At 53.9% G+C, this 23,793-nt stretch overlaps 1 protein-coding gene across 4 annotated transcripts in view; it reads right to left on the bottom strand.

Annotated features, from left to right (window-relative positions):
- Positions 1–23,793, bottom strand: part of PALM (paralemmin) — a 68,628-nt gene that overhangs the window by 10,217 nt on the left and 34,618 nt on the right. For 2 of the 4 annotated variants that reach the window (XM_037885868.2, XM_037885869.2), the window contains exons 3-7: positions 21,465–21,545; positions 18,718–18,848; positions 7,630–7,747; positions 6,036–6,057; positions 5,124–5,186 (exon numbers count right to left, since the gene is read on the bottom strand). In XM_037885868.2, coding sequence (XP_037741796.1) covers positions 5,124–5,186; positions 6,036–6,057; positions 7,630–7,747; positions 18,718–18,848; positions 21,465–21,545 — 415 coding nt within the window. Of the gene's footprint in view, positions 1–5,123; positions 5,187–6,035; positions 6,058–6,466; positions 7,588–7,629; positions 7,748–18,717; positions 18,849–21,464; positions 21,546–23,793 lie in introns of those variants that run through there. The other 2 variants (XM_043535891.1, XM_043535892.1) reach the window with 2 other exon arrangements.

Genomic DNA, 23,793 nt, shown 5'->3' with positions numbered 1-23,793 from the left:
CCCACCCCGCTACGAGGCTCCAGCGCTCAGAAGCAGGCAGCTAGCACGTGGGGGGGGGGGGAGGGGGAAGGGGGCGCAAGATGGAGAGGTGCGGGTGCCAGTGGGAGAGCTCGGAGCTGTTAGGTGGGGAGAGGCGGCAGTGTGCGCTCCAGCAAGGAGTGCATGGCAGGCAGTCCCTACGTCCCAAGCACTGCCTTCCCAGCAGGATGTACGTTACCTTCCAGCATCCTTAGTGCCCGGCCCATCCCAGTGCTGCCGTGAGCTCCCTTACCTCTGGGGCTGTTCGGGCTCCCCTCTTGGTAGCTGATGTGATGTTGTGGGCAGAGAACTGCTTCCATTGTCACCTATCTGTCCAGAGAGCTGAGGGATGGGTCTAGCTTGCCCCTCTCCACTGAGCAGCTGGTCAGCAGGATCAGGCCCCGCTGAGGACTCTGAGCAGGGATCTGACCCTCACTCCGGTTTTGCACATTTAGTAAAAAACCCCAATTTTCAAATTCAATTGTAGTAAGAACGGCAGGAAAGCACCTGCTCTCGGATTCTCTCAGCTGGATGCAGGAGGCAGAAGAAATCTAGGATTTGTTTTCGTCAGTCCACTGAGCTGATATGAATCAAAGACACATCGGGCTCGGCTTCTCCAGTGAACAGCTAGCCCCACGAGCCCACCTGCCCTCTGTCCTGTGCTCTGTGGCATTGCTCCCCTCTGTGCAAAGTGGGTGCAAAACACTCCCCCAGCTGGAATTCCCCACTCCCGCGGCTGGGGGCGTGTCCCCCCCTGCTTTGCGCAGGGGCCCGTGACAACGCAAGGCGCAGGGTGGTGGAGAATCAGGCCCGGGGACAGATTCTCAGCTGGCATCAAATGGCGTAGCTCTGCTGGCATCTGTGCAGCGCTTCCTGGCTTTGGGCTCGTCTGATCTCCTCTGGCGCTTCGACCGCTGGATCCCCGTCGCTGGGAACACCTCGGACCCCGCTCTAGTACATTACACCTGGACCCGGAGGCCTGCTATGTCCCCTTGGCTTGGTAGCTCCTCGATGGAGCCGTGGACTCGAACGTAGCTGAGGCTGAATCCGTACTCACCTGGCTAAAGCAAATCATTTGCCACAGGAATGTAGCTTCCCTGCAGTCTCGCAGCCTCACCACTGTCATGCAACATTGCTAAGCCCCACTGCACTTCACCTGCAAACACCAGAGCTCCAGCAGAATGGCTACATGTACCTACGGAGATCTGTACTGCCAAGCACTCCTAGCTGAGCTGGGCTGGCTTGCAAGCGGCCTTTAGTTTAGCCAGCTGGCTTTATCTAAGCAGCCAGGCTGCAGTGCTGCGTTGGGGGGTTAGACGAGCCATGCTAGGAGGCAACGTGTCCTTCCCTCTGAGCCAGCAAGCCACAAGGAGCGGGAGGCAAAGAAAGAAAGAAATCAACCCAAGGGAAAGTAAGGTGGTTTCTATCAACAGGCAACCCAAACGAGTGCAGCTGCAGCATGATTTCAAAAAATAAGAGGGTAAAAGGGTAAGGCCAGAAACAGCATCTAAGATTATATAAATAACGTTTCCGCCTGGGGCTTGGAAACCAATTGAGCTGTATGGATCGCTCTTGACATTAACTGGGTTTACATGTATGTAACAAGCGTGTAGTTAATGAGTATCTCCACTTCGGAAGGCCAAGGTTCTGCGGCTGTAGCGTGGATTGTTCTTGGCATTAGCTCGACCTTACTGTGTTGTAGGACTCAAGGCGTAGCTCATTCACGCAACCGTTCGCCGCGCAACTCTGGCAAAGCAGGGCTGGGGTTGGCCTGGTAGTTACACGTGGTCGGTGCCCACTCAGTGTGAAATGGCCCCACTGGATGCAGTTGAGAAATAGCCATGCCGTCTTTATGTCTGGTCAGTGTCGGGAATCGAAATTCACAGCAATGCTTTTGGAGCTAGGGCACAGCGTGAGCCTTGGAGTGGCCTGTCCTTTGCCCATCACATGGGCAGCTGCCTATCCACCTGCCTCTTGGAGACACAAACTCGCTGAAGTTCTGAGTTCCACCTTCCTGGCGCCCTGGGAGGGTAACTGCCATATGGTAGAGACATACAACTGAAAGCTTGAGCCAATCCTGCAGGGAAGGAACTGTGGGTAGGACTTCTCATAGTTATTAGAGATGGGCTCAAAGTCTGGATTCACAGTTAGGACTGGGCAAATAACTGATTTTTCGGTTTGGTGGCTGAACTGAGTAATCTCCCCAAATAATTGTTCCTAGATTGCAAGGCCAGCAGGGAGCATTGTGATTATGTAGTCTGACCAGGCCCAAGACCTGCCCCCAAACAATTCCTAGAGTGGAGCTTTCCGAAAAACCAGCCAAGCTTGATTTAACAATTGCTTTGGATTGAACCAAAGTGAAAAAAGTTCAGTTTTTCTTGATGCAACAGAGAAACAAAAAACCCATTTCATTTCAGATGGAACAAACCAGTTTGGATCGACCCTAAATGAAGTTTTTTTGTTTCGCTTTTGGGGTTTTTGGAAATGTTTGTAAATTTTCTTAAAAATACATTTAAGTAAATTCTGAAAGGAAACATCTCTCTGAAACAAAAACTGGAAGCATTTTGACATTTCCAATTTGGGGGGGGGGGGAGGGGAGGAGCAAAATTATTCACATGAAAAATGTCACCCAGCTCTATCCAGCGCCAGCATTCCCAAAGGCTGAAGGGTTTCCGATTTGAGCCAGTTGCTAATTACTGGTAAAGAGAACCCGGTGAGCAGCATCATTTGCTGCGTCTCTAGTACACGCATGCACTGCAAGGCAACAGGAGGGTTGGGAAAGCCCCTTTTCTCTCTCATAGGGTGGCTGACAGTTTTTGCCCCTCCATTTTTTTTCATTGAAAAATGGCATTTTTTTTTAAACTGAAATTTTTGAAAAAAAAAAAATAAAAATCAAAACTCTCTGTCTTGCACAAAATTCTCTGGGGGTGTTTTTAATGGAAATTTTTAAGCCTGATCATGATTGACGTTTTTCATTTACCCAAAACCTGGTTTTCAGTTAAAAAAGAAAAGCCACCAAGGTCAAGTTTTTTTGATAAACAACATATTCGGGTGACCGTTCTGAATTCTGGTGAAAAAGCACCAAAAATTTTGGTGGCAAATGGATCCCTTTCAAGCCCTGCAAAATGGAAACAGCCCCAACACTTTGAATTTTCTGTGTGTGGAACGGTGTCTTCATTTCCTGAGTCAACCATCTTCCCAAGGGGACATCACAGATCCACCTCCACTAGAGAACAGAACGAGACTACCGGCTCAGATCCGCATAGGTCTCGTGACACCAAACTCCCATTGATTTCAATGGAAGTTCGGCACCTCCGCACCTTTGAGGGTCTGGGCCACAGAACCTGCTCACGCTGTTCCGTTGGGCTTGGTTTGATTCAGTCAGACCCACCTGCGGAGCTCACCTTTGCTACGTGACAATACAGCACAGCTTGGAAAAGTGCGGGGTCTGCTTTAGGAGAGTGGGACAGGGTGAGCTGGCCCTTTAAAAGGTCGGGGCTCAGCCTGGCCTCTGCCAGGTGTAACCACCATCCCCAGGTGACAGGAACGGGGGGGCAGGGGATCAGGTGGTGGGAGCAGGGGACTTAGATCTTCCAGCAGACCTAGTTCTAAGTGGCAGCCTGAGTGTAGTGGGGGGGAGTCCTAGGATAGGCCCAAAGGAACTGGAGGGCTGGATGAGCTACCGGGGAGAGGGCCTGGGGATGGAGCCGGCTGGGACAAGGGCAGGTGACAGCTCTCCAGAGCTCCCAGGCAGGAGGCCTCAAAGAGATCCCTGCAGGGAGCAGGAGCCTGCTGGATAAGGGGCCCCAGGGAGGCAAAGCCCTCATAAAGGTCTATGGGTCTGGAGGGAGGGGAAACTGAGGCAGAGCCTGCTATGGGTTTTGAGCAGCACAGTCCTTAGAGACTGAAATGCCCTAATAGGGCCACAGTCCTGCCAGGTGCTGAGCAGGGGCATCATGTGGTATTGGGCAAGGGGGGGCAATTTGCGAGACCTTGGTTTGCCCCTCCCCCAACTTTTCATAGGTCTATAGGCTCCATTCTGTCTTCCACTCCCCCTCCCAGAATGACAATCACAGATAATGGCCTATATGCCGATACAGTTTTGCCCCTTGACTCCCCTGAATTTTTCTGAAATGACACCCCTGGGGCGGAGTCGCCTCAGCCTCTGTTGACCTCAAAGGGAGCCAGCACGTCATGGGCCGGGGCCCATGATCCCCTAGTCTATAGGCATGCAAAGGCAGAGGCCAAAGGTGCAATGCACAGGGTGTGTGTATGTGTCCCCACAGATTGGTCCCTGCAGGATTGGACACAAGAGGCTGGATTGGCAGCTGCACTAGATCTCGTATAAAACTCAAGAAGCCACAACAAGAGGGCCTGAATCAAATAAAGATTCAGCCAGCCAACTGGCTTTGATTGGCGAGGTTATGCGTGGAAGGTAACTCTCCCCGGCAACTCAAGTGCCACACCAGATACAGAGCCAGGAAACGGGCTAAGAGGGAAACTCCTCCAGCACATCCTTAACGCACGGGGCTGTGTACTCAGCACTGCATCGGGCGACCCCGTGTCTCATGTTAGACGTGTGTGACTCGCGTTTCCCTGGGGCACAGCCCTTTGGATGCGCCAGACGCTGGGTACCCAGCTCGGGAAGATCCAAGTGCTGACTTCCTGGTACAAGGCGGATTTCAGCCTGCCCCTAATAGGATGTGTCTGGTATCAGGGGGCTTCGCATGCCGCTCCCCCGGGGAACGGTTCCACGTGCAGAGCGTACGACTTGTATTGAAGGACCATCACATTAATGGATATCTGCGATTCTAACTCCGGGTGATGGATACCAATAACCTCAACCCACCTGGGCTGAAAACTCCGACCCCACCCTGCACGTTCCTAACCCGAACCCTATTCCTGACCCCCGTGCCATGCACCCCTGTCCCCAACTCACGCTGATAGACACCTGCAGCCCTGGTCTGAGAACTACAGCTTTGCTGCGATTTTCTCTTCCAAGACAACACAACCCTGGTGAAGCCCCACGGCATCCTGCCCCCACCCAGCGCTAAGTACCAGCGGGACTCGAGCATCCTCCCTGGGACAAGAGGCGACGTACATACCTGCCTTCATCATGTCAGTGGCCTCCACCAACTTCAAGGGGCTGTTGGAGATCTTCTGCTCCGCTTTGGGGAAGAAGAGGAAAAGCAATTGACTTCCCAAGCTGGAAATTTCTCCATCCAGCTGACCTGCCATAGCAGGGGACACGCCCTGTTCCCACCATGCCCTGCTCCCAGCCATGCCCCATGACGTCCACCACAATAGGGGAGGTGCCAGGACTGTTCCACGGGTGCTCAGAGCGACCGCTGCATGCCCCGGGCTTGCAACAGTAACGATCATCCAGCTCGCCTCTTCGACCCCGCGCCCTGGGGAGCTGGGGGGAGGCCCTTCCCACCACCTGGGAGGCTGCTGCCCCCTGCAAATGGGCTTTCATGCCTTAGGTTAGCTCCTAGTTCACCCTGCAGAAAGCGGGCGCAGTCGGAGAAGGCTGATAGCTGGTGCCCCTGGGTTTAATGGAGAGAGGAGAAGGGGGTTATGAAAGGGGATGCTGGAGGAAAGGAAGGGGTTGGTAAGGTGGGTGACTCCAGCAACCCACCCTGAGCTGTGGCTGGCGGCATTTCCAGGGCCGGGATGGCACTGGGTGGCACCCAAGCAAAGGGGAATCTACTGACTGAAGGAGCCGTTCCTGCTCCTGGGGATCCACTCCCTGCAGAGCGAGGCGACTGGGAGCTCAGCACCGACTGGCATCCAGCGGCCAAGCCTGTCCGAGTGCTGCCCAGCCGTGCAGCGTGACCACGGACTGCGAGGCCAGGGCACGGCCCAGCAGAAGGCATCTCGTTCTGCTTCTCCTGCCTAGGAAGCCCACCGCTCCGAGCAGGAGCGCTGGGGAGCTCGCTCTTAAATGAGGGGAGCATGGGTTGTGCCCACGAAGGAAGGAAAATTAGATCCCATGGATGAGACAGGAGAGAACCCACCTTTAGCTGTCCCCAGCGGAGTCTGCAAGACAGAACACAGAGAGGTTACAGGTAGCCCTGCTAACTCCGAGCCCTCCTACGGCACCCGAGGCCTCCACACAGCCGAGCATGCATTAGCTGCTCCAACCAGGAGAACAGCAAATGGCTCCCCTGCTCGCTCCTGCAGGCTTGCCTGCCAGCGCGGAGCATCGGGGACGTCTCATTCTCACCATGTGGCTTGAGATTCGTTAGCTCAAATCACAGGACGTGGGGTCTGTGCAAGCAGAGACAATGGAGCGCCCAGAATCGGCGCACTTCGAATGGGGAATACGGGGCGGAACTGGCCAGCGTGTACGTGCACGGAGGGGATCAGGGCCGTTCAGCTGCTGTGTCATAGACCCTTTAGGGCTAACGGCAGTGAGTCCCCTTTAGATTGAGTCCTTGTCCCTCACCTGGGGGTCGAGCTTCCCAGCCAGGCGGTGAATGGGTTTGCAGAACTCAGTCATGCGGATTCCAGCTTCTTTCCAGCGTTCTCGGCCTTCATCAGCACAATTATTTCCACCCAGTGACAAACACCAGCCAATCACCGGCCTTTTAATTCCCCGCGAAGCCCGACATCCCCATAAACCGGGCTGGGCGTGCGGAGGGCCCTGAGTGTCCACTCTGATCCAGCAGGGGGCGTGGCTGAGCACGGCCGCTGACGACAGCTGCCCCCCCACCCCCGGCAAACAACCGTCTGCTCCCCCGCCCGGCTGGGCCATGCGGCTGATTAACCGCGCAAACGGGCAGCTCGCCAGCGTGCCGTGGCCTTGCTGAGCTCTGCGATGGCAAGGCGGGGGTGCACCGGGCAGGGCTGTGGGGCTGGCCCGAGCGCAGTGGCTGAGGCGTGAGGATTTTCTCGGGGGGCGGATGTGGGCTGGGGGCAAAGCTCTGCCCTGGGGACGACAGGGGCTTGGTTTTCAGGGGAAGAGGCGCTGGTTGTCGCCGGTTTCGATCGCGCCTGTTAATAAAGCCACGCAGCACGGTATACTCTATGCCCGAGTCACCCCTGCCTCGCTTCTGTGCCACGGCTTGCACCGGTGCGCGTGCAAAATACTCCTGAGCGGAACCGCCCCCGAGCCCTGCGCCGAGTGGATACCCAACGCTGCCCCTCCGATCTGGCGGCATTTTACCCGCAGGCAGCCGGGAAACCGGGGCCTCGTGTGCGGGGTGCAGACATTTCTGACAGCAGCTCGGGCAGCCGCCGTTACACGCACACACCACGCGACGGCAGAGGAACCGATTCCAGGCCCGTTTCCCCGAAGGCCTGGACTCGAGGCCATTTGGTGCATTACAGCAACGGAAGCCCTGCCCTGGGCAAGGGTGGCTGAGGGTAAACGGAGGCAGCTGGTTCTGTCCCTGCTGCTCCTTCACAGCTGTCTCAAGGGAATAGCCAGAGATGCTTTCGCGGGGCACCCCTTTAACCCCCCCAGCCCCTCCATGACAACCTGTGCACGGAGATACCATTGCGATTCTGGGCTCCACGGTACTCTAGGGGGTTAATGGCATTGACCTCTTTAAGGGAAGGTTTTGAGGCCAGCCAGGGCTAAGCTTCCCCTTCTCCCCCTCTCCTGACCTTCTGTGCGTTTGCTGCTTTCTCCTCCTTTGCTGTCACTGCTGCCTCCTTCCCCAGCTTCTCCTTGGTGGAAGGCGCCGAGTCCCCGTTCTCCAGAATCTCCAGCTCCTTCTCTAACCTGGAAGACAGAGTGAGGGTGCTGAGCAGCGTGGGATGGGAGGGGGCAGCAGGTGCTTTCCCTCCACCGCCCCCAGTGTCAGCCCAACTAGTCACAAAGGAGCCAAGTACAAGAGAGACCCCCGGGGAACCTGAGAGCAAAATGCTTGGTTATGTTATCCAGGCCAAGATCAGCCCGCCCACCCCCACAGGTCCCGCCCCACCAGCTTGTCCTGGGAGCAAAGGGAGGTGGAAGGACAGAACCAAAGAGTTCACAATTAAACCTCCCGACTCTCAGCCCCCTCTGCTCCACCCACTAGATCCCACCCGCACCCAGCACTGGGGATAGGAGCCAGGAGTTCTGGCTCCCAGCCCCCTCGGCTCTACCCACTTACACCCCACCAGCACCCAGCCCTGGGGATAGGAGACAGGAGTTCTGGCTCCCAGCCCCCTCGGCTCTACCTACTAGATCGCACTGCCTTCTCAGAGCTCCCAACATACACTTCGATCTTGACCTACGGCACCCTTGCTCTTCCCTCGAGTGCCCACAATGCCCTGTCACTGTACCCCCCTCCCACCAAGGCCTGATTCTGATCTCATACATGGCCTGAGCCAAAGCTTATTGAAGCCACGGGGAACTCTTTCGTTGGCTTTCAATGGGGCCCTTACTCTGTTGCAAACCAGCTGTAATTCATGGAAGCCAAAGGACGGACGCTGGTGGACATGCAAGGAGAATCAGGCTCAGGATACAAAGCAGAGGGCACCAATCTTGCCCATCTGACGACTGTACGACGCAGCCGGAGCTCAGCCAACCCCAAACCTGCCTGCACCCACGGATTTAAACCGACCCAGCCGGGTTCTGTTGTCGCTAATTTCCTTGGCTTCGCGCAAGGGCCTGTTTTCACCATTGCATTAAGCACGCCTTGCTAAACCCCCCGGTGCATGGAACAGGGCCAATCGGTACGATGCAACCCCCCGGCAAAACAGGAAGGCCTAAAGGCTGCAGGTGGGATCTAGAGCTGGCGAGCTCCTCCAATGGGCAGATTATTATTTATAACGCCCTAATATTCAAATGGGGCTGTGGGTGTGGGAGAGAGAGGGGTGGAAAAGACCCCACCGCCTGCTTTTAACTGGTAGAACCCAGATATGGCTGAAGGAGCTAGAAAGACAGATGGGAGTGTACGGTGACTGACAAACAGACAGACGGGATTGTACGGAGACCATCGGATAGATGTTTCATGGGCCAGATACTCAACTGGTATAACCCAAATACTCGGTATAACTAGCTCCACTGAAGTCAATGGACCGATGCCGATTTACACCACCTGAGAATATGGCTCTCCACGGTGTCATTTTGCAAAGCAAATTCCCCAAGGGAGAGACTCCCATCCAACTCCTTAAATCCTCGAAGGGGGGCATCATCTCCTGCCCCCTCCACTCCAGCCACAATGTCCCATTTCTCCTACAACTACCTCCGCGACTTCTTCCCCATCACTCCCATGGCACGGAGCACCCTCCTAGCTCTGGACCGCCAAGCCACCCCTCTCCTTCCTCATTCAGATTCTTCCCCAGGATCTGTTCCTGCCACATTGCCCGCAGGAAGTGAATCAATAAAGTGAATCAATAAAGGAGCGAGCACAAGGCCGAGGTGCCATTTAAGTTCTATTTTGAGGGCTTCTGTGGTGCCTACCCCTTTTCGCCGGCCCTCCTAGTTCACCCGTGCCCCTTGAAGCCGATGGGATCTAAGCACGTGCTGAAGGCCTGGCTGAATCAGGGCCCTTACGTGACAACCAATGAGAATTGCTTTACCCCCACGTTCATTTTATGGTGCAGCGGTGGCCATCGTGGCCACCGTCAGGGTCTGAACTGGGGATCTCCGGAGCTCAACGCACGAATTCTGCCGCTTGAGCTAAAAAGCTCGGTTCTAAGAGCTGTGACAGACCCATATCCTCTGTGGGTCAGGCGCAGGGAGGGACAGTGACACACACCAGCCAGTGGGTAACAACAGCAATTTAAGTATCCAGTGGCGAGGATCGGAGGGCCTGACTTTCAGAGGAGCCGAATCCGCCCTCATTTCCATTGACTTCAGCAGCAGCTGCTGGCGCTCACCAGTCCTGAACTGCAAGAGACAGTGGCATGGCTGTTGATTGCACTTGTTTCCCTTCAGGATTTCACTAGGTCCACGAGCTTTTCACTCCCTCCACCGAATGTTTATAACAGCTAGGGGAGGACAACGGCCACCGACAAATCAGAGCTACCCGTGCAAAGCCTTGAACTAATGAGCCAACAATGCACGACCCTTTCCAAGGCAGGACGTTGGCTGTGGATGGAAGAAGGCAAAAGGAGCTGCAGATTTCCTGTCCACATGCCACACGCTCTCTGCCAATACCCAGGGCTCGGAGAGTGGACTCTCTAATCCATTGGGCTGGCAGCACCCAAGATTGTTTTTTAAGTGGCTAGTGATTTGGGGTGTTTCCATTTCTGGAGACCCAACCGAAGCACCTTCAATGGCCGGGATTTTCAGAGCGGCTCAGGGGCTTGGCCCTTTCTGAAGATCAGGCTAGAGACTTCGGAATCCCTCGTCTCATGCCCTGGGGTGGAGCATGTTGGAGCAGAGATGCGTACATTTGGGAGTGGATTGTGTACAATGCTGAACTTAAGCTACGATCTGCCAAAGGGATCCCAGGCAGGCGGACCCTTCTGTCTGCTGACCCACTGTGGATGGATCTGTCCACACGGATGCCTTTGCAGCATCGGGGCCCTCGGTCACTGCATCCTGTGGGCCACTTATTTCAAGGCTTTGCACCTCACCATACTTACCATTCACACAGCGCTGCCACCGGGACAACAGCATCTCCTGCTGCTTATAAAAAAAAAAGGACAAAAATACCATCCCGGTTTGGAAAAGGGCCACCCTAGTCTGGGCTACTCAGCGACATCTGGCTGCGGGAGCTCAGTGGGATCGAGAGCGTGCAGGAGGAGGGAAGCTATAGAGCTGGTAGGAGAAAGGGGAAGGGGCAGGATGGGCAGAGGGTGACGTGTCAGAACCAGGACAATCCCTGCTGCAGTTTTTTTGTGTGAGGTGACTGTTTGCTGGGGCTTACAGTATAGGAGTGAGGGTCAGACTCCTGGGTTCTAGCCCCAGCTTGGGAAGCGGAGTGCGGTCTAGTGGTCAGAGTAGAGGAACAGGAGTCAAGACACCTGGGTTCTAGTCTTAACTTTGGGAGGAGGAGTGTAGTCAAGTGAGTCAAGCAGGCAACTGGGAGTCAGGATACACAGCGCGGATTCCTGGCTCCATACGTGGCCTTGGACAAGTCACGTCACTGCTCTGTGCCTCAGTTTACCTACCAGTAAATAGAGATACCTACCGCACAGGGGAGCTGTGCGCTAATCCATTAGCTGCAAATCCCTTGGTCACCCTCTGACCATAGGTGTTTCAGGAAAGACAAAATGCTAGCATCACTGAGAGTTTCATTTTTCAACGGAAAATGCCAAAGCAGTGGAATTACACTGGGTAGCGTTAACCAGTGCTCGCACTTGGTCTCTCCCTAAGCACCTGCGGTCAGAGGATTCACGAGTGTTTGCCGCAGTTTTGCCTTTTTATCACCAAACAACTTAGCGGCAAACCCCATTTTCCCCTCCCTTCTCTACAGATGGTTGACTCATAATCAGGAAAATAAGGCAGCCGTTTACAGAGCTGGCGCGACGACAAAAAACCATTTATTGTGGGAAGATCATTCATCTACCTTAAAAGGCTGAAATTTGGCAGCTACAGAATCTGATCAATTCTGGTGACAGTACGAGGGCTGCACAGAGTAGAAGAAAATGTAGCTTCGGACAAAAACCATTCACTGGAACTTTAAAGTGCGTAAAATCATTGGGGCAGGGACAGTGTTTGTACAGCGCCTAGCACTCTGGGTCCATGATGGCAGCTCCTAGGTATTCCTGCAATAGAAATAAATACCTAGCTCTTATAGAGCGCTTTTCAGGAGATCTCCAAGCATTTGACCATCTTTAATGTATTCCTCCTCACAGCACCCCTGTCAGGCAGGGCAGGGCTTTAATCCCCACTGGACAGATGGGGAATAAGGCACACAGAGGCTAAGTGTCTTGCCCTAAGTCACAGAGGAAGTTGAACCAGGTCTCAAGTTCTAGGCTAATGACCTGACCACTGGACCATCGATTGAGTTGAGGATTTTATAACTCCCGAGCTTGGCTCGCCTCTCTGTTACACCACTTCTGCCAGGATAACTCAACAGATCACAGATAACTGTTCTTGTTATCTGTATAAAACAGCACATGGAGGCCACAGCCAGACCAGGACACCATCGTGCCAGGCGCTGTACAAACAAGGCGGCATACACTCATAGATCATAAGGCTAGAAGGGACCTCTCCGGTCATCCAGCCTGAACCCCTGCACGGCACTGGCCAGAGAACGTCCCTGGGCTGATTCCTGTTTGAACTCAAAGTTAAACCTGGCAGAATTAACTCGAGTGTTGCCCCAGTTTGATCCTGTCCACACGCAAAGCCCCTTAACTTGAGGTTGGGGGTGTGTCTAGCTCAAGTTGGCTGGCCCGCCAGGGGATCTAGGCGACAGCTGGCGTAAGCATAACTCGTCCGCCGCTAACACGACCACTCTGTGTAGCTAGTGTAATTTTGCAGTGTGGACGCTCTCACTTGAGTGAGGCTATAGCTCAAGTTAACTCTGCAGTGATGGGCCCACACCTCCCAAGAGAAAATCCCTGCACTGAGAGCTTATAGTCTGCACAGTCAAAGGGTGGGAGAAAGGGAGTTTTATTAGCTACATTTTACAGAGGGAGAAACCAACACAGCCAACCCCAAATGTTCAGAACTCCTGAGTTAAGTCCCCGAAACTCAGGAGACCGGCTTAAAAATGAGGAGGTTTTTAAAAGTGCCCCAGGATTCTTTTGTTTGCCTTATTCGCTTTTGAACCTTGCCGGGGTCACAAGGGCTAGAACGGTAGGGGTTTGTCTACACAGCTGTCGGCGGTGTGGCTGCAGTGCGGGTCAGCATGCCCGTGTGACTAGCTGTGAAGATGGGGCCGCTTGGGCTGTACAAGCCCATCCAGAACTCTGGATACATACTCACGTCCCTCCCCTCTCGCAGGGTCCCAGCGCTCAGACTCCAGCCCACATCCAAACATCTACACCATAATTTTACAGCCCTGCAGCTCAAGCCCCGTGAGCTTGAGTCAGTGGACGTGGGCCAGCCATGGGTATTTCATTGCAGTGTAGACGCACCTGTAAGCCCAGGGTTCAAACTCAGGCTCATGCCAACCCCTCTTCTATCGATACACAAATCGTGCTAAACCAGGGCTCAAATCCAGGCTCCCATGGGGTGGAGGGTCTGAGTGCCTCAGTCAAGCCAGAACCCAGAGTTCAAGGCCTATTGCCTTGCAGTGTAGATGCAGCCCCACTGGACTGGTACTCTGGGAATCTGCCAGAAGTATCCAACAATCCCATGGGTCGACATTCTCAGCCTTCTGGACAGTCAAATTTGGTGGATAATAATGTTTTCCAACACTGCACCATGAACAAAGTGCGAGAATGGCCACATTTTGGGAGGGCACTAGGAAGTCTGGGATATGGGTGGTTGGATTTGGGCCTGCATAAGGCAGCGTAGAGGCTGGATCCCGGGGTTTAATAATTCCTAACCTGGGATTACAAATGAGTGTAAACACTAAGCCCTTGGTTCGCAAAGCTGGGATCTGCTCATTCGAGTTCTACTAACCCTGGGCTTACATTACAATGTAGACATACCCTAAGGGACTTGGCCAGGGTCGCACACTGAGTTGGTGGCAGAGTTGAGAATTAACCCAGATCTCCTGCGTCCCTGTCCAGTGCTTTCCCTCTCCTTACTCACAGATGAAAATATACCTGGTGTAAATGTGATGAAACTGAACCACTCCAGGACTCCCCTACCTTTGCAAAGCACTGAGCCGGACATGAAAATGTTTAAAACAAGCATCAGTTTTGCAAACAGCTTCTTGGGGAGGCTTAGAACATCCCAGCCTGCAGCAACTGTCTCCTGATCACAAAAGCATCGCATGGTGAAAACTAGGAAATGAAACCAATGAGACTAGTTTTGCTACCTGAGTGAATGCAAAAGAACAAAAACAAAAAAAAATCCTCCATAAACAAACAGTATCAGCAGTGAGAATGAAATCAGATTTTTAAAACTGCAGAATTGCTAGGCTCAAGCATTCAAGGATCAGGAGTCCAGCCCCATAAAAATCACAATATTGGCTTAAAATCATGAGATAATAATATAGCTTGGGTATTTGCTTTCTGGTTTTGGAGCCTTTAAGTCACACACAGGTCATTAATGGCTATTAGCCAGGATGGGTAAGGAATGGTGTCCCTAGCCTCTGTTTGTCAGAGGGTGGAGATGGATGGCAGGAGAGAGATCACTTGATCATTACCTGTTAGGTTCATTCCCTCTGGGGCACCTGGCATTGGCCACTGTCAGCAGACAGGATACTGGGCTGGATGGAGCTTTAGTCTCACTCAATATGGCCATTCTTATGTTCATGCTTTCAAACTTTTCTCTGCAACCGTGAAGGGCAGAAACTTTTTAAAAATAAAAGCCAAGATTTTTCTACATTCACATGACTCCGGGAGCTGGCAATTTAAGAAAAGCTCCAAACATCATGAGACTCGCAATAAAATTAAATTAAAATTAGATCGCAAGAGTTGGCAAAGTGGACGTGGGGCAAATGTAATCCTTGTTACAACTGAGCAGCCTCACTGAAACCAACGTGGTGCAAGGTTTCGATCCCAAAACAATCAGAGTGAATACAAAGACTCTCATCGACATCCACAGGCTTTGGATCAGACTAAAATCACGCTCCTTGGGTTTCCGGGGTTACTAGTCAGCTGAAATATTTGTTATGTTATTAGGTGAATGAAATATTTCAATTTTTGCTGAGCTTCTTGCCCCCAAAAGCTTCACAATTTCTCATAAAAACCTGTCCTCATTTCCCAACTGGTTGTGGTTATTAGCCATTCAGGCAGGGAATTTTTAACCAAAGAGGCCTCGTTCTGACCTCACTTCTGCTGGTATGGAACCAGGGTGTCAGTGAACTTCCTCCAGATTTGTACTTACAGCTGAGATCACCATCCGGACTGGACATTCACAATTTTTATTTTGACAGTGTCCCCTTCAGCAGATTTTTATTTTGGTCTCCTGTTTGTAAAGCGTCCTTCCCCGCTCTAGTCTCTGAAAAATCCATTGTGCCATTAAACAGGCACAATGGCCTCTTTGGATCTGACCTATATCTGCACTGATTCTCTGTAATTAATGGCCAGCATGACAGAGAGGGAGTAATTTACTGCATTCTGGCTGCTGGGATACCTCTCCTAGCAAGGCTTCTTTGCTGCTGGCTTTTTCTTTCTGCTCTTTGGCAGCTGAATGAACAAGAAGGAGGTTAGTGGGAGAGGGTAAAAGTTTCTCGTTTTTCCTTCTAACTCATCGGAGTCTCCTAAGATATATGACTGCAAAGCCAGCACTCCAGATCTGGTTGCTGCCGTGGTTCAATATCCACTGGAAGGCTAAATAGCAGTCCGACTCCTTCCCGACTAGCCAGCCAATGCCACCTACCAAATAACAATAAATATCTGATACCACGTGCGCACTGCTATGTACAGGAGACAAATCCCAGATCACAGCGGTCTGAAAACAGCCATGTGAGGGAATCCATACCTTCCTCCCCAGAAATCAGTGCTATCCAGGCCATTAGCCAATCACATCGCATACATGCTTAAGTGTACTCTGATTGGCGACAGAGTTCTAACGAGTCTGAAAGTGACCGCTCCCATCCCCGAGACCTCTTAAAGGGTCATCTAGTCTGAGCCCCCTGCCAAAATGCAGGATTTGTTGTATCTAACCCATCCAAGGCAGATGGCTGTCCAGCCTCCTTTAGAAAGCCCTCAGTGGAGGAACTTTCACAGCCTCCCGAGGCGTCAGTTCCATCGTCCTACTGTTCTTACAGCCAGGAAGTTTTTCCTGAGATTTAATCTAAATCTGCTGTGCTGTCGTTTGAACCCCTGGCCTCTTGCCCTGCCCTCTCTGGCAAGAGAGAACAACTTTTCTCCATCTTTTTTATGGCAGCCTTTCAACTATTTGAAGACCGCGCTCATGTCCCCGCTTAATCTCCGAATTGCGAAGGGGAAACGGTTGCACTTTTTGAAATAGGCGAGACTTCCCACTGCTTCTAACGAGGACCTTGAGCACGTATGTAACAATGCGCAGACTGGGTTCACTTCTGCTCTCGGTCACATCCCACTGAAACTGCAGGGTGGATTGGTGCTCGCCGTGAAATGTGGAGTCCAATTTGTCTGCGGATGGTGGTGCAGCCATGCAAAAAGCAGCTGTGACTGGCCTCCTTGGGGGCGTCCCCTTTGTCATCCGTGGAGGGGAAGGGAAAGGCAGAGCCCAGGTGGTGAGGGGGCAGGCGTTCGGCTCTGATCAATTTCAGGAACACAGATCAGCTGAGACGATATAAACCCACTTTGCCCCTGAGACTGAGAAAGCAAAATGGGTCTAGACGGATGCGAGACACAGACTCATAGGAGCTACGAGCTAGAGATGGGAAAGGCCCAGCTAATGTACCCCTCCCTCCCGCAGCCAACATTAGGATCATCCCTCCACTGTATATCGTCAGGGAGCTTTGTCCATGGCACCAAGTGCTCCTTGCCCCTCAGCTCTGAGTTTGTGTGTCTAGCTGGGAAGCTTTCGGCAGCCTCCAGCAACGTGAAAAGCACAAATGCCATTAGGGAGAGAGCTGGGGGAGCGAATCCATCTGTGTCGAGGCACACCGCCCCGGGGGCAGCATTACAGTGTCACAGGTTCCTGACGAATTCAATTTCCCTCCTTTCCCCCTCCCAATCTCGATTGGATTTTCACTTTAAATAATGTCGTCTCCTAATTGCTGCTGATGGCTGCTCGAGGGTTCTGGGCGCGTGGCTGTCGGACTCTCCCCACAAGGACAAAGCAAGTGCGTTCTGAAATCCCCTCTGTATGAGGAGAAAATTACAGGGGGAAAACCAAACTGCTTGGCCTTTGAACCGGGAGGGAATTTAGCACTTAAGAAACGGAGGGGACGAACTAACAGTACTGGCTGGAGATGGCCAGTGTTAGCAAGGCCGGATGTCATACAACCGTCTCCACTGCAGCTCAGTCCTGACCCATCGCCCCCGGCTCTTCCAACCCCAGACGCTCTAAATCCAGCTCTGCCGATGCCCCTCCATGATCCCAACCCGTCACCGGCTGCTATTCCAAACCCCGGCTCATTTTGGTGCGGGGAGGGAGTTATACATCCACGATGCCTCAGGGGAGGGGAAGTTTGGATGAGTTTCCCACATAGCCGAATGGGAGCCCAAACTGCAACTCCTCCGAGGCACCGGGGCAGCATTTTGAAATTTCCTGCAGAAACTTTTTGGGAAAATCCCATTTACTTGAACTCCCTGATTTCCAGCCAAAAACAGATTAGATGGAAAATTTCCCACCGGCCCTAGCTGCCAGCACACCATAGTCAAAAGGTCAAGGCTGCTGGACGGGTTGCGGGAGGCTTTAAAGTGACAGAGGAGGAGGACGGCTCTGGAAAAAAACCTCAGGACTTCGAAAGGGATGCAGAGCCAACAGAGTCCCCGGTGCCCCGCTCTGCAGCCCAGCCCAGGCTCTGCCCCGGATGCACAGACAGTGACTTCGCTCCACACGGCTTGGGGAGAGGACGGGAAAAATGCCTCTGTCAGCAGCTCCTGGACGGAGGGAGCTTGGAATGCTGAGCTGTGTGTGTCGGACGCTCTCCCGTGTGGGAACGGGGAGCTCAAGCCCGTTGTATTTCCTGGTAACACCCAGCCGGCTGGATGCGCCTGAAGAAGTTGAGCTGCCCCTCCTACATAATCCTTCACTCCCCTCCACCCTATTCCCCGCCAAAGCCCCCCACCGCTGTGCACAGCTCTCCCCCTGACACCCGGCCCCAGTTACAGCAGAGCGGGAGACACTCCAGGACTGGAGAAGCCAAAATAGCACGAGGTGTCTTCAGGGCTTCAACATGAACTCACTGCCAGCAGGAGTACGAATCCGGCGGTCCTCGCTCAGGCAACATGCCCAGTGATTGCCACAGGGGCTTTGCTTGACAAAGATCTGAGTCAAGAGCTCAGGATTTAGCCCCACTTATAAGAATAGCTTATATTTACCACCTCTTATGAGAGAATCTCAAAGCCCTACGTACAAACCTCACGGTGAGGTAGGGATGGACCAGTTCTCCATTTCACAGACAATCAGGGAGATTAGATGACTTGCCCGAGGTCACACAAATAAAATCAGTGGCAGGGCCAGGAATAGAGTCCAGGAGTCCTGGTGCCTCACCCCCACTTTAACCGCTAGATCACACTGCCTCCCCAAATCAGGCCTAGCACTCCAGCATCCTGACTCAAAGGCACCTGCTCAAACCACGCTACCTCAGACCCCAGACGAACGCTCCAGAATCGTGTGTTCTGTGCGGTCTGAGGCCTGTGCCGTGAACCTGGGGTTCACCATGGGTCCCTTTCCAGGTGGCTGTTTCTCCGAGCAGGAGCCAGCTAGTCCACGTGCAAAGGGAACTGGGTCTCCTGTGCGTGATAGTCCCATCAGCCCTGAAGAACATGGCTTCTTCCAGCTGATCTGCATGGCACTCACAAGTGGGGCTACAAATGTCCGTGACATCCCAGAGACAGGCCAGGGAAGGGGCACGTAGGGAGACCAGGGTGGGGTGAAGGGTGTAGGGAAGTGAGTTGTTAGTGCAAAGCCAACAAGCACCTTCATTTGCCTCCAACCTCTTAGTGTAGCTGTTGGCATCCTGCTACTTTCTTCTCGGGACCAGCTCCCACCTACCCTGTGCGCTCTTTTCTGCACCCACCAGTGGCCTCCCGCTCCCCTCACCTCCGGGGCGGTGCCCTCCCTCCCTCCATATACTCCTTCGCCATTACCTCTGGATGGTTTCTTCCAGCTCCTTGGTCTTCACTTCGTCTTCCTGCATCTGCTTCTTCATGGCCTCGTCTTCCTCGGAGGCGGACGACGGAGCTCCTTCCAGCAGCCACCTCTCCCTCAGAGCCTTGGACTAGGTAGGGTTGGGAAGGGAATACAGAGAGACCGGTTACTTTCCTCCCACCTCATCCTCTGCACTAGGGACACTGGTGTGAGCATCTGGGGTACAATCCTGTGCCACCAACATATCAGGGAGGAGGCTGAGCATTGGGGTCTCCCCTAATGGGCCTCCTGGAGCGGTACCATGAAACCTCCTACCGGAGGAGCCGCTGGGTGCTGGTGGCGTTCCCAGGAACACACATTAGCAAGGGGATGATGGCCCTGCAGAACATTAGCAAGGACATCACTCTGCATCCTGGGGCTGAATCTATCTATCTATACTGCTGTCCATCATCATTGCATCTGAGCGTGAATCCTCAGGTGTCTTCATCAAGCTTAAGGCCAGAAGGGACCATTAGAACAGCTAGTCTGACCTCCTGTATCCCGCAGGCCAGAGAATTTCACCCAGTCACTCCCGTATCGAGCCCAATCATGTTGGCTAAAGCCACTTCCAAGAAGGCATCTAATTTTGATCTGAAGACATCCAGAGATGGCGAATTCACCACTTCCCTCTCACTCGGGTCAAACTCCCAGCGGATGCTTCATTCAGGGTCTGGCTCCATTAACTCCTTCCCTCCCACCTAGGAAAACCAAACCACCCACTTGAGCTGGCTAACATTTTTTCATCCAAAAGCACTTTGCCAGGAATGAAGGAGTCGCTCCTTTAGCTCAAGCAGTAGCAGCATAGGCTTTGGGTCCTCGTGGTTGCATGTTCAAGTCCCAACCGTGACCATGCTGTCTCTGTACACAGCCATGGCCTGCTACGCTGGTGTGGTTTCAAACCTTGTGCAGTCTGGGGCTCATCAGAAAAGCGATTAACCCTCCCAGCCCATGTCAGAGGTCCTCAGGCACAGCCTAGCAGTCCCGGGGAGGAGCGAGGCACGTTCTTTGTGCTGGGGAAATGCTGCTTTTCCCTCTCCAGAGACACACTCAGAGCCAGGCCCTGGCCTAGCCATGCTGTTCAGATCAGGCCTTCGGGGAAACCCAAAGCCCAGTGGGTTTGTCTCTAGGTGATCGCAGCTGTTTCTAGCAAGTGGGCTGTCTCGTGCCATGGCACGTTTCTGAGGGCGAGTGAGTCATTAGGGTCAGCCCCCAGACTTTGCCACCTGGCTCAAGTGAGCAGGGGATGGCTGCTCTCCAAGCTGCTCGTTCCGCTATGGAAACTTGTCAGAGGAAGCCCTTCAAAGCGGCATGTCCGCATCCCAGATCTTTCCCTGCTACCCCCGATCTGTAAAGCTCCAGCAACGCAGCTTCTCATGGCCTCTTCCCAGACGTGGCAATATTAATTGCTCACCCTCCAGTCCGGCGAGTCTCAAACTTTAGCAACCCGAGGACCCCCATTTTCATTTAAAAATTTTTGGGGACCCCCCAAGCCACCCCACTCAGCCCTTGCCCCGCCCCCTCCCCGAGGCCACGCCCCCTCACTCACTTTCACCAGGCTGGGGCAGGGGGTGGGGGGGCAGGAGGAGGGGCAGGCTCTGGGCTGGGAGTTTGGGTGTGGGAGAGGGTGTGGGAAGGAGTTTGGGTGCTGGAGGAGGCTCAGGGCTAGAACAGGAGGGTGAGGAGCAGGAGGGGGTGAGGGCTCTGGGAGGGAGTTTGGGTGCAGGCTCTGGGCTGGGGCAGGGGGTTGGGGTACGGGAGGGGTGAGGGGGGGCAGCATTTACCTTGGGCGGCTCCCGAAAGCGACCAGCACATCCCTCTGGCAGCGGCTCCTAGACGGGGGCCCAGGGGGTCTCCACGTACTGCCCCTGCCTGCCGGCACCACCCCTGCAGCTCCCATTGGCTACAGTTCCCAGCCAATAGGAGCTGCGGAGTTGGTGCTTGGGCTGAGGGCAGCGCACGGAGACCCCCTGCTCTCGCCCTGGGCCGCAGGGACGTGCTGGCCGCTTCCAGGAGTGGCGCGGACCCAGAGTTCCCCGTTCCTCCCCCTTCCTCCCAGCACCTCCTTCACGCCGGGGATGGGAGAGGAGTTGATCAGCGGGACCCGCGGACCCCCTGGAATACCCTCAGGGAGCCCAGTTTGAGAAACGCTGCTCGAGTCCATCATACCTGCCCCTGGAAGGTGACCATGCAATGAAACACTGAACTGAATACCTGGGTGCAGAGGGGAAGGTGGAGAAAGGATAAAGCACATTTGAAGGGTCGCACAGTTTGGGGGGAATGGTTCCCCCACCCCACTAACCATGTGAAAAGTGTCCATCACTGTGCTCTACCGAGCACCCCACAGTCTTTATTCACCCCCCAACAGCCTGGGAGGTAGGGCAGTAGCATCACCCCTCTTCACAGATAGCACCAGAGGCCTAGAGAAGCTCCAGGCCAGATTTGTAAACATATTTCGGTGCCTAACCCCTGAAATGAGGAGTTAGGCACCCAAATACCTTGACCAATCTGGTGCTAAGTGATTTGCCCAAGGCTGGACAGGGAGTCTGTGACGGAGCCGGGAACTGACCCCGCGTCTCGTAAGCCCCAGGCGAACCCCTGAACCCTCTTTCTCAGCGACACTGGGCTGAGGTTCTGGGCACGCTTTGGGGTTGGCTCGGGTCCCGCTCAGGTTCAGCCCTGCGGCACGGGCCCAGAGCCGCGTCGCTACCTTTAGGTGCTGTAACTGGCGCCTGTCGTCCTCGAGCTGCCGCCTTTTATTTTCGATCTCGATCTGACGTTTCCTCTTCTCCTGAGAGTCGAAGGAGAAGAAAGAGAAGGGGGAAAGAAAAGGATGAATTCATGATTAATCACGTTTGTTAGGACAGCCGTGCCAGGATTTAGCTTTAAGAAGGTGGGGCGTCCCGTTGACTTCAGGGGGGCTGGCTCACCCATTTAAAGCCAGGCGTGCGCTTAAACACGGGCCCTCGAGCAGGTCTCCAGCCATTTCCCCAGTGGGTCAGTGATTCAGTCAGCCCCTCCTGGAACCTGCAAAGTTGCCGAGCTCCCGGACTAATGGGGAGTCGCCGGCGGGACTGGTTTCCCTTACCCAGTGGGGGCAGGTGTCGGGCTAGGTCCTTAGCAGGTGCAGATCGGTACGGCCCCATCTACGCCAATGGGAGCGAGGCTGATCTACACCCGCCGGGGATCTGGCCTGACGTTTTCAGAGTCAATTTTAACTAGATTGACCTTTCTCACTGACTCAGGAAATTGCTCCCTCCCGCCCCCAAGTTAGTCAGCTCAACAGCTGAGATTTCTCCAGTCTCAGCCCTTGCTGCGGCTCCATCACTGTGGTATGCAGGAGGCGTGGATGGGGCAGGTCAGGGAGGATTCCCCCCCCCCCCAACATTCTTCTCCTTTAGGGTTTGTTCCTTCCACTCCCGCCCCCCGCCCCACTTCTTCCTCATTTTTATCTTACCCAGAAATTGTAGCTACACAATACACGGCAAATACACACACACACTACACACCTACAAAAACAACGCTTCTCAACTACCCGGGCCTGGACAGCTACGCAAACGCTCCCCATGCTCGCCACCGCCACAATGCACGACTGCTACACTAACCGGCAATGCTTGACCACTGCCCCATCCACAACCGGTGCTCAGCGGCGACCTGCACAACGCACAGCTACGCAAAGAACGCACGACCCCTAAACAAACCACACACCACAGCTACACCACGCACGGCCCAACCAACACACCACAGCTACAGTTCCAATAAACCGCTGCACCACCAACGCCTGGCAGCTACCCAGCCAATGCCCCACAGCCCGTGGTGGAGAGAATGCATCCTAAATCCCATTGTTGGGGGATGAAAGGAGAATTGCTGCCTGGAGAAAGGGGAATTGCTGCCTGGCTCGACGGCCTGGATTTCCAAGCAGCTGCCTGGGATTGCCCCACTGCCTGGGACTGGCGGTTATGCCTAGATCAATTCTCTGCACTTAGCCTTTGAGCGACAGCGACGGACCTGGAGACCCTGGACAGAGGGGAGAGAGCTGGGCAGGAGCCAGGTTCATTCTAACAGCTGATATCAAGGCAGCTATTGTGTCTTACTCCATGCACTGAGACCAAACATGCCGCTTTCCCTGGCTCGAGGTTTTCCCTTTCAGATTAAGGAGGACGACAACAAAAGAACAAATATCGCGGCCCAAGCCCTCCAGCGGTGACTGGAATTCCCCATTCCCCTTCAGCTCACCCCGCACCTGCCGTGTGTTCGGTCTCGCTCCCGCTGCGACAGGCCCAGCTGGGACACCGCTAGGCCCTGCTGATCCACAGTTAGGGGCCAGCTGCTAGCAGCTCGTATAAAGTAGAACAGCCCTGAGACTGCCCTCAGCAGCTCTGAAAATCAGTTCTCGGCTGTCCCAGTTTGGGCCCCAGCAGGGAAAAAAAGGGATGGTCTAGAGAGGGACTCTGGAAAGCTGGGCTCTGCCACAGACTTCCCCTGCCCTTAGACAAGTCACGTCACTGCTTTGTGCCTCAGTTCGCCCATCTGTAAAATGGGGAGAATAATCCTTTGTCTATTCAGATTGTGAGCTCTTTGGGGAGGGGACTGTCTCACACTACGTGCATGTACAGCACCTGGCACAACAGGGCCTTGGTCTCAACGAGGCTCTCTACAAATTGCTGTCGGAGTATTAGCTTTACAGCCACTTGGAGTCCCCGCTGGAAGGGCCAAGAGGGGTGGGCGAACATGCTGCAGCCCCGGGTTTCATCGGACATCTGCAATGTATTTGCGTTATGTATCGGGTTTTCATGAAATATATTTGCCCTTCACTTACCCCCGTGTTCTCCCAGGAGAATTTTAATTTAATTACACTGGCTGAAGCACGTGTATTTCAGACTAAATGGGAGTCTGTGCTACTCAGACAATAACGTCTCTTGTTTGCAATTGATGCCTGCCCTGATTTGAAGGGAACAACATTCACACACATGCCCAGAATTCTTGTTTTCCCAGAGCCAAAGCGAACTTGGACCTCAAGTATTATCACGATGAACTAT

The sequence above is a fragment of the Chelonia mydas genome, chromosome 25 (genome assembly GCF_015237465.2).
Source record: "Chelonia mydas isolate rCheMyd1 chromosome 25, rCheMyd1.pri.v2, whole genome shotgun sequence".
Classification (NCBI taxonomy): Eukaryota; Metazoa; Chordata; order Testudines; family Cheloniidae; genus Chelonia; species Chelonia mydas.
The sequence above is the reverse complement of the archived record's forward strand: the minus strand, read 5'-3'. Positions and strand labels throughout refer to the sequence as shown.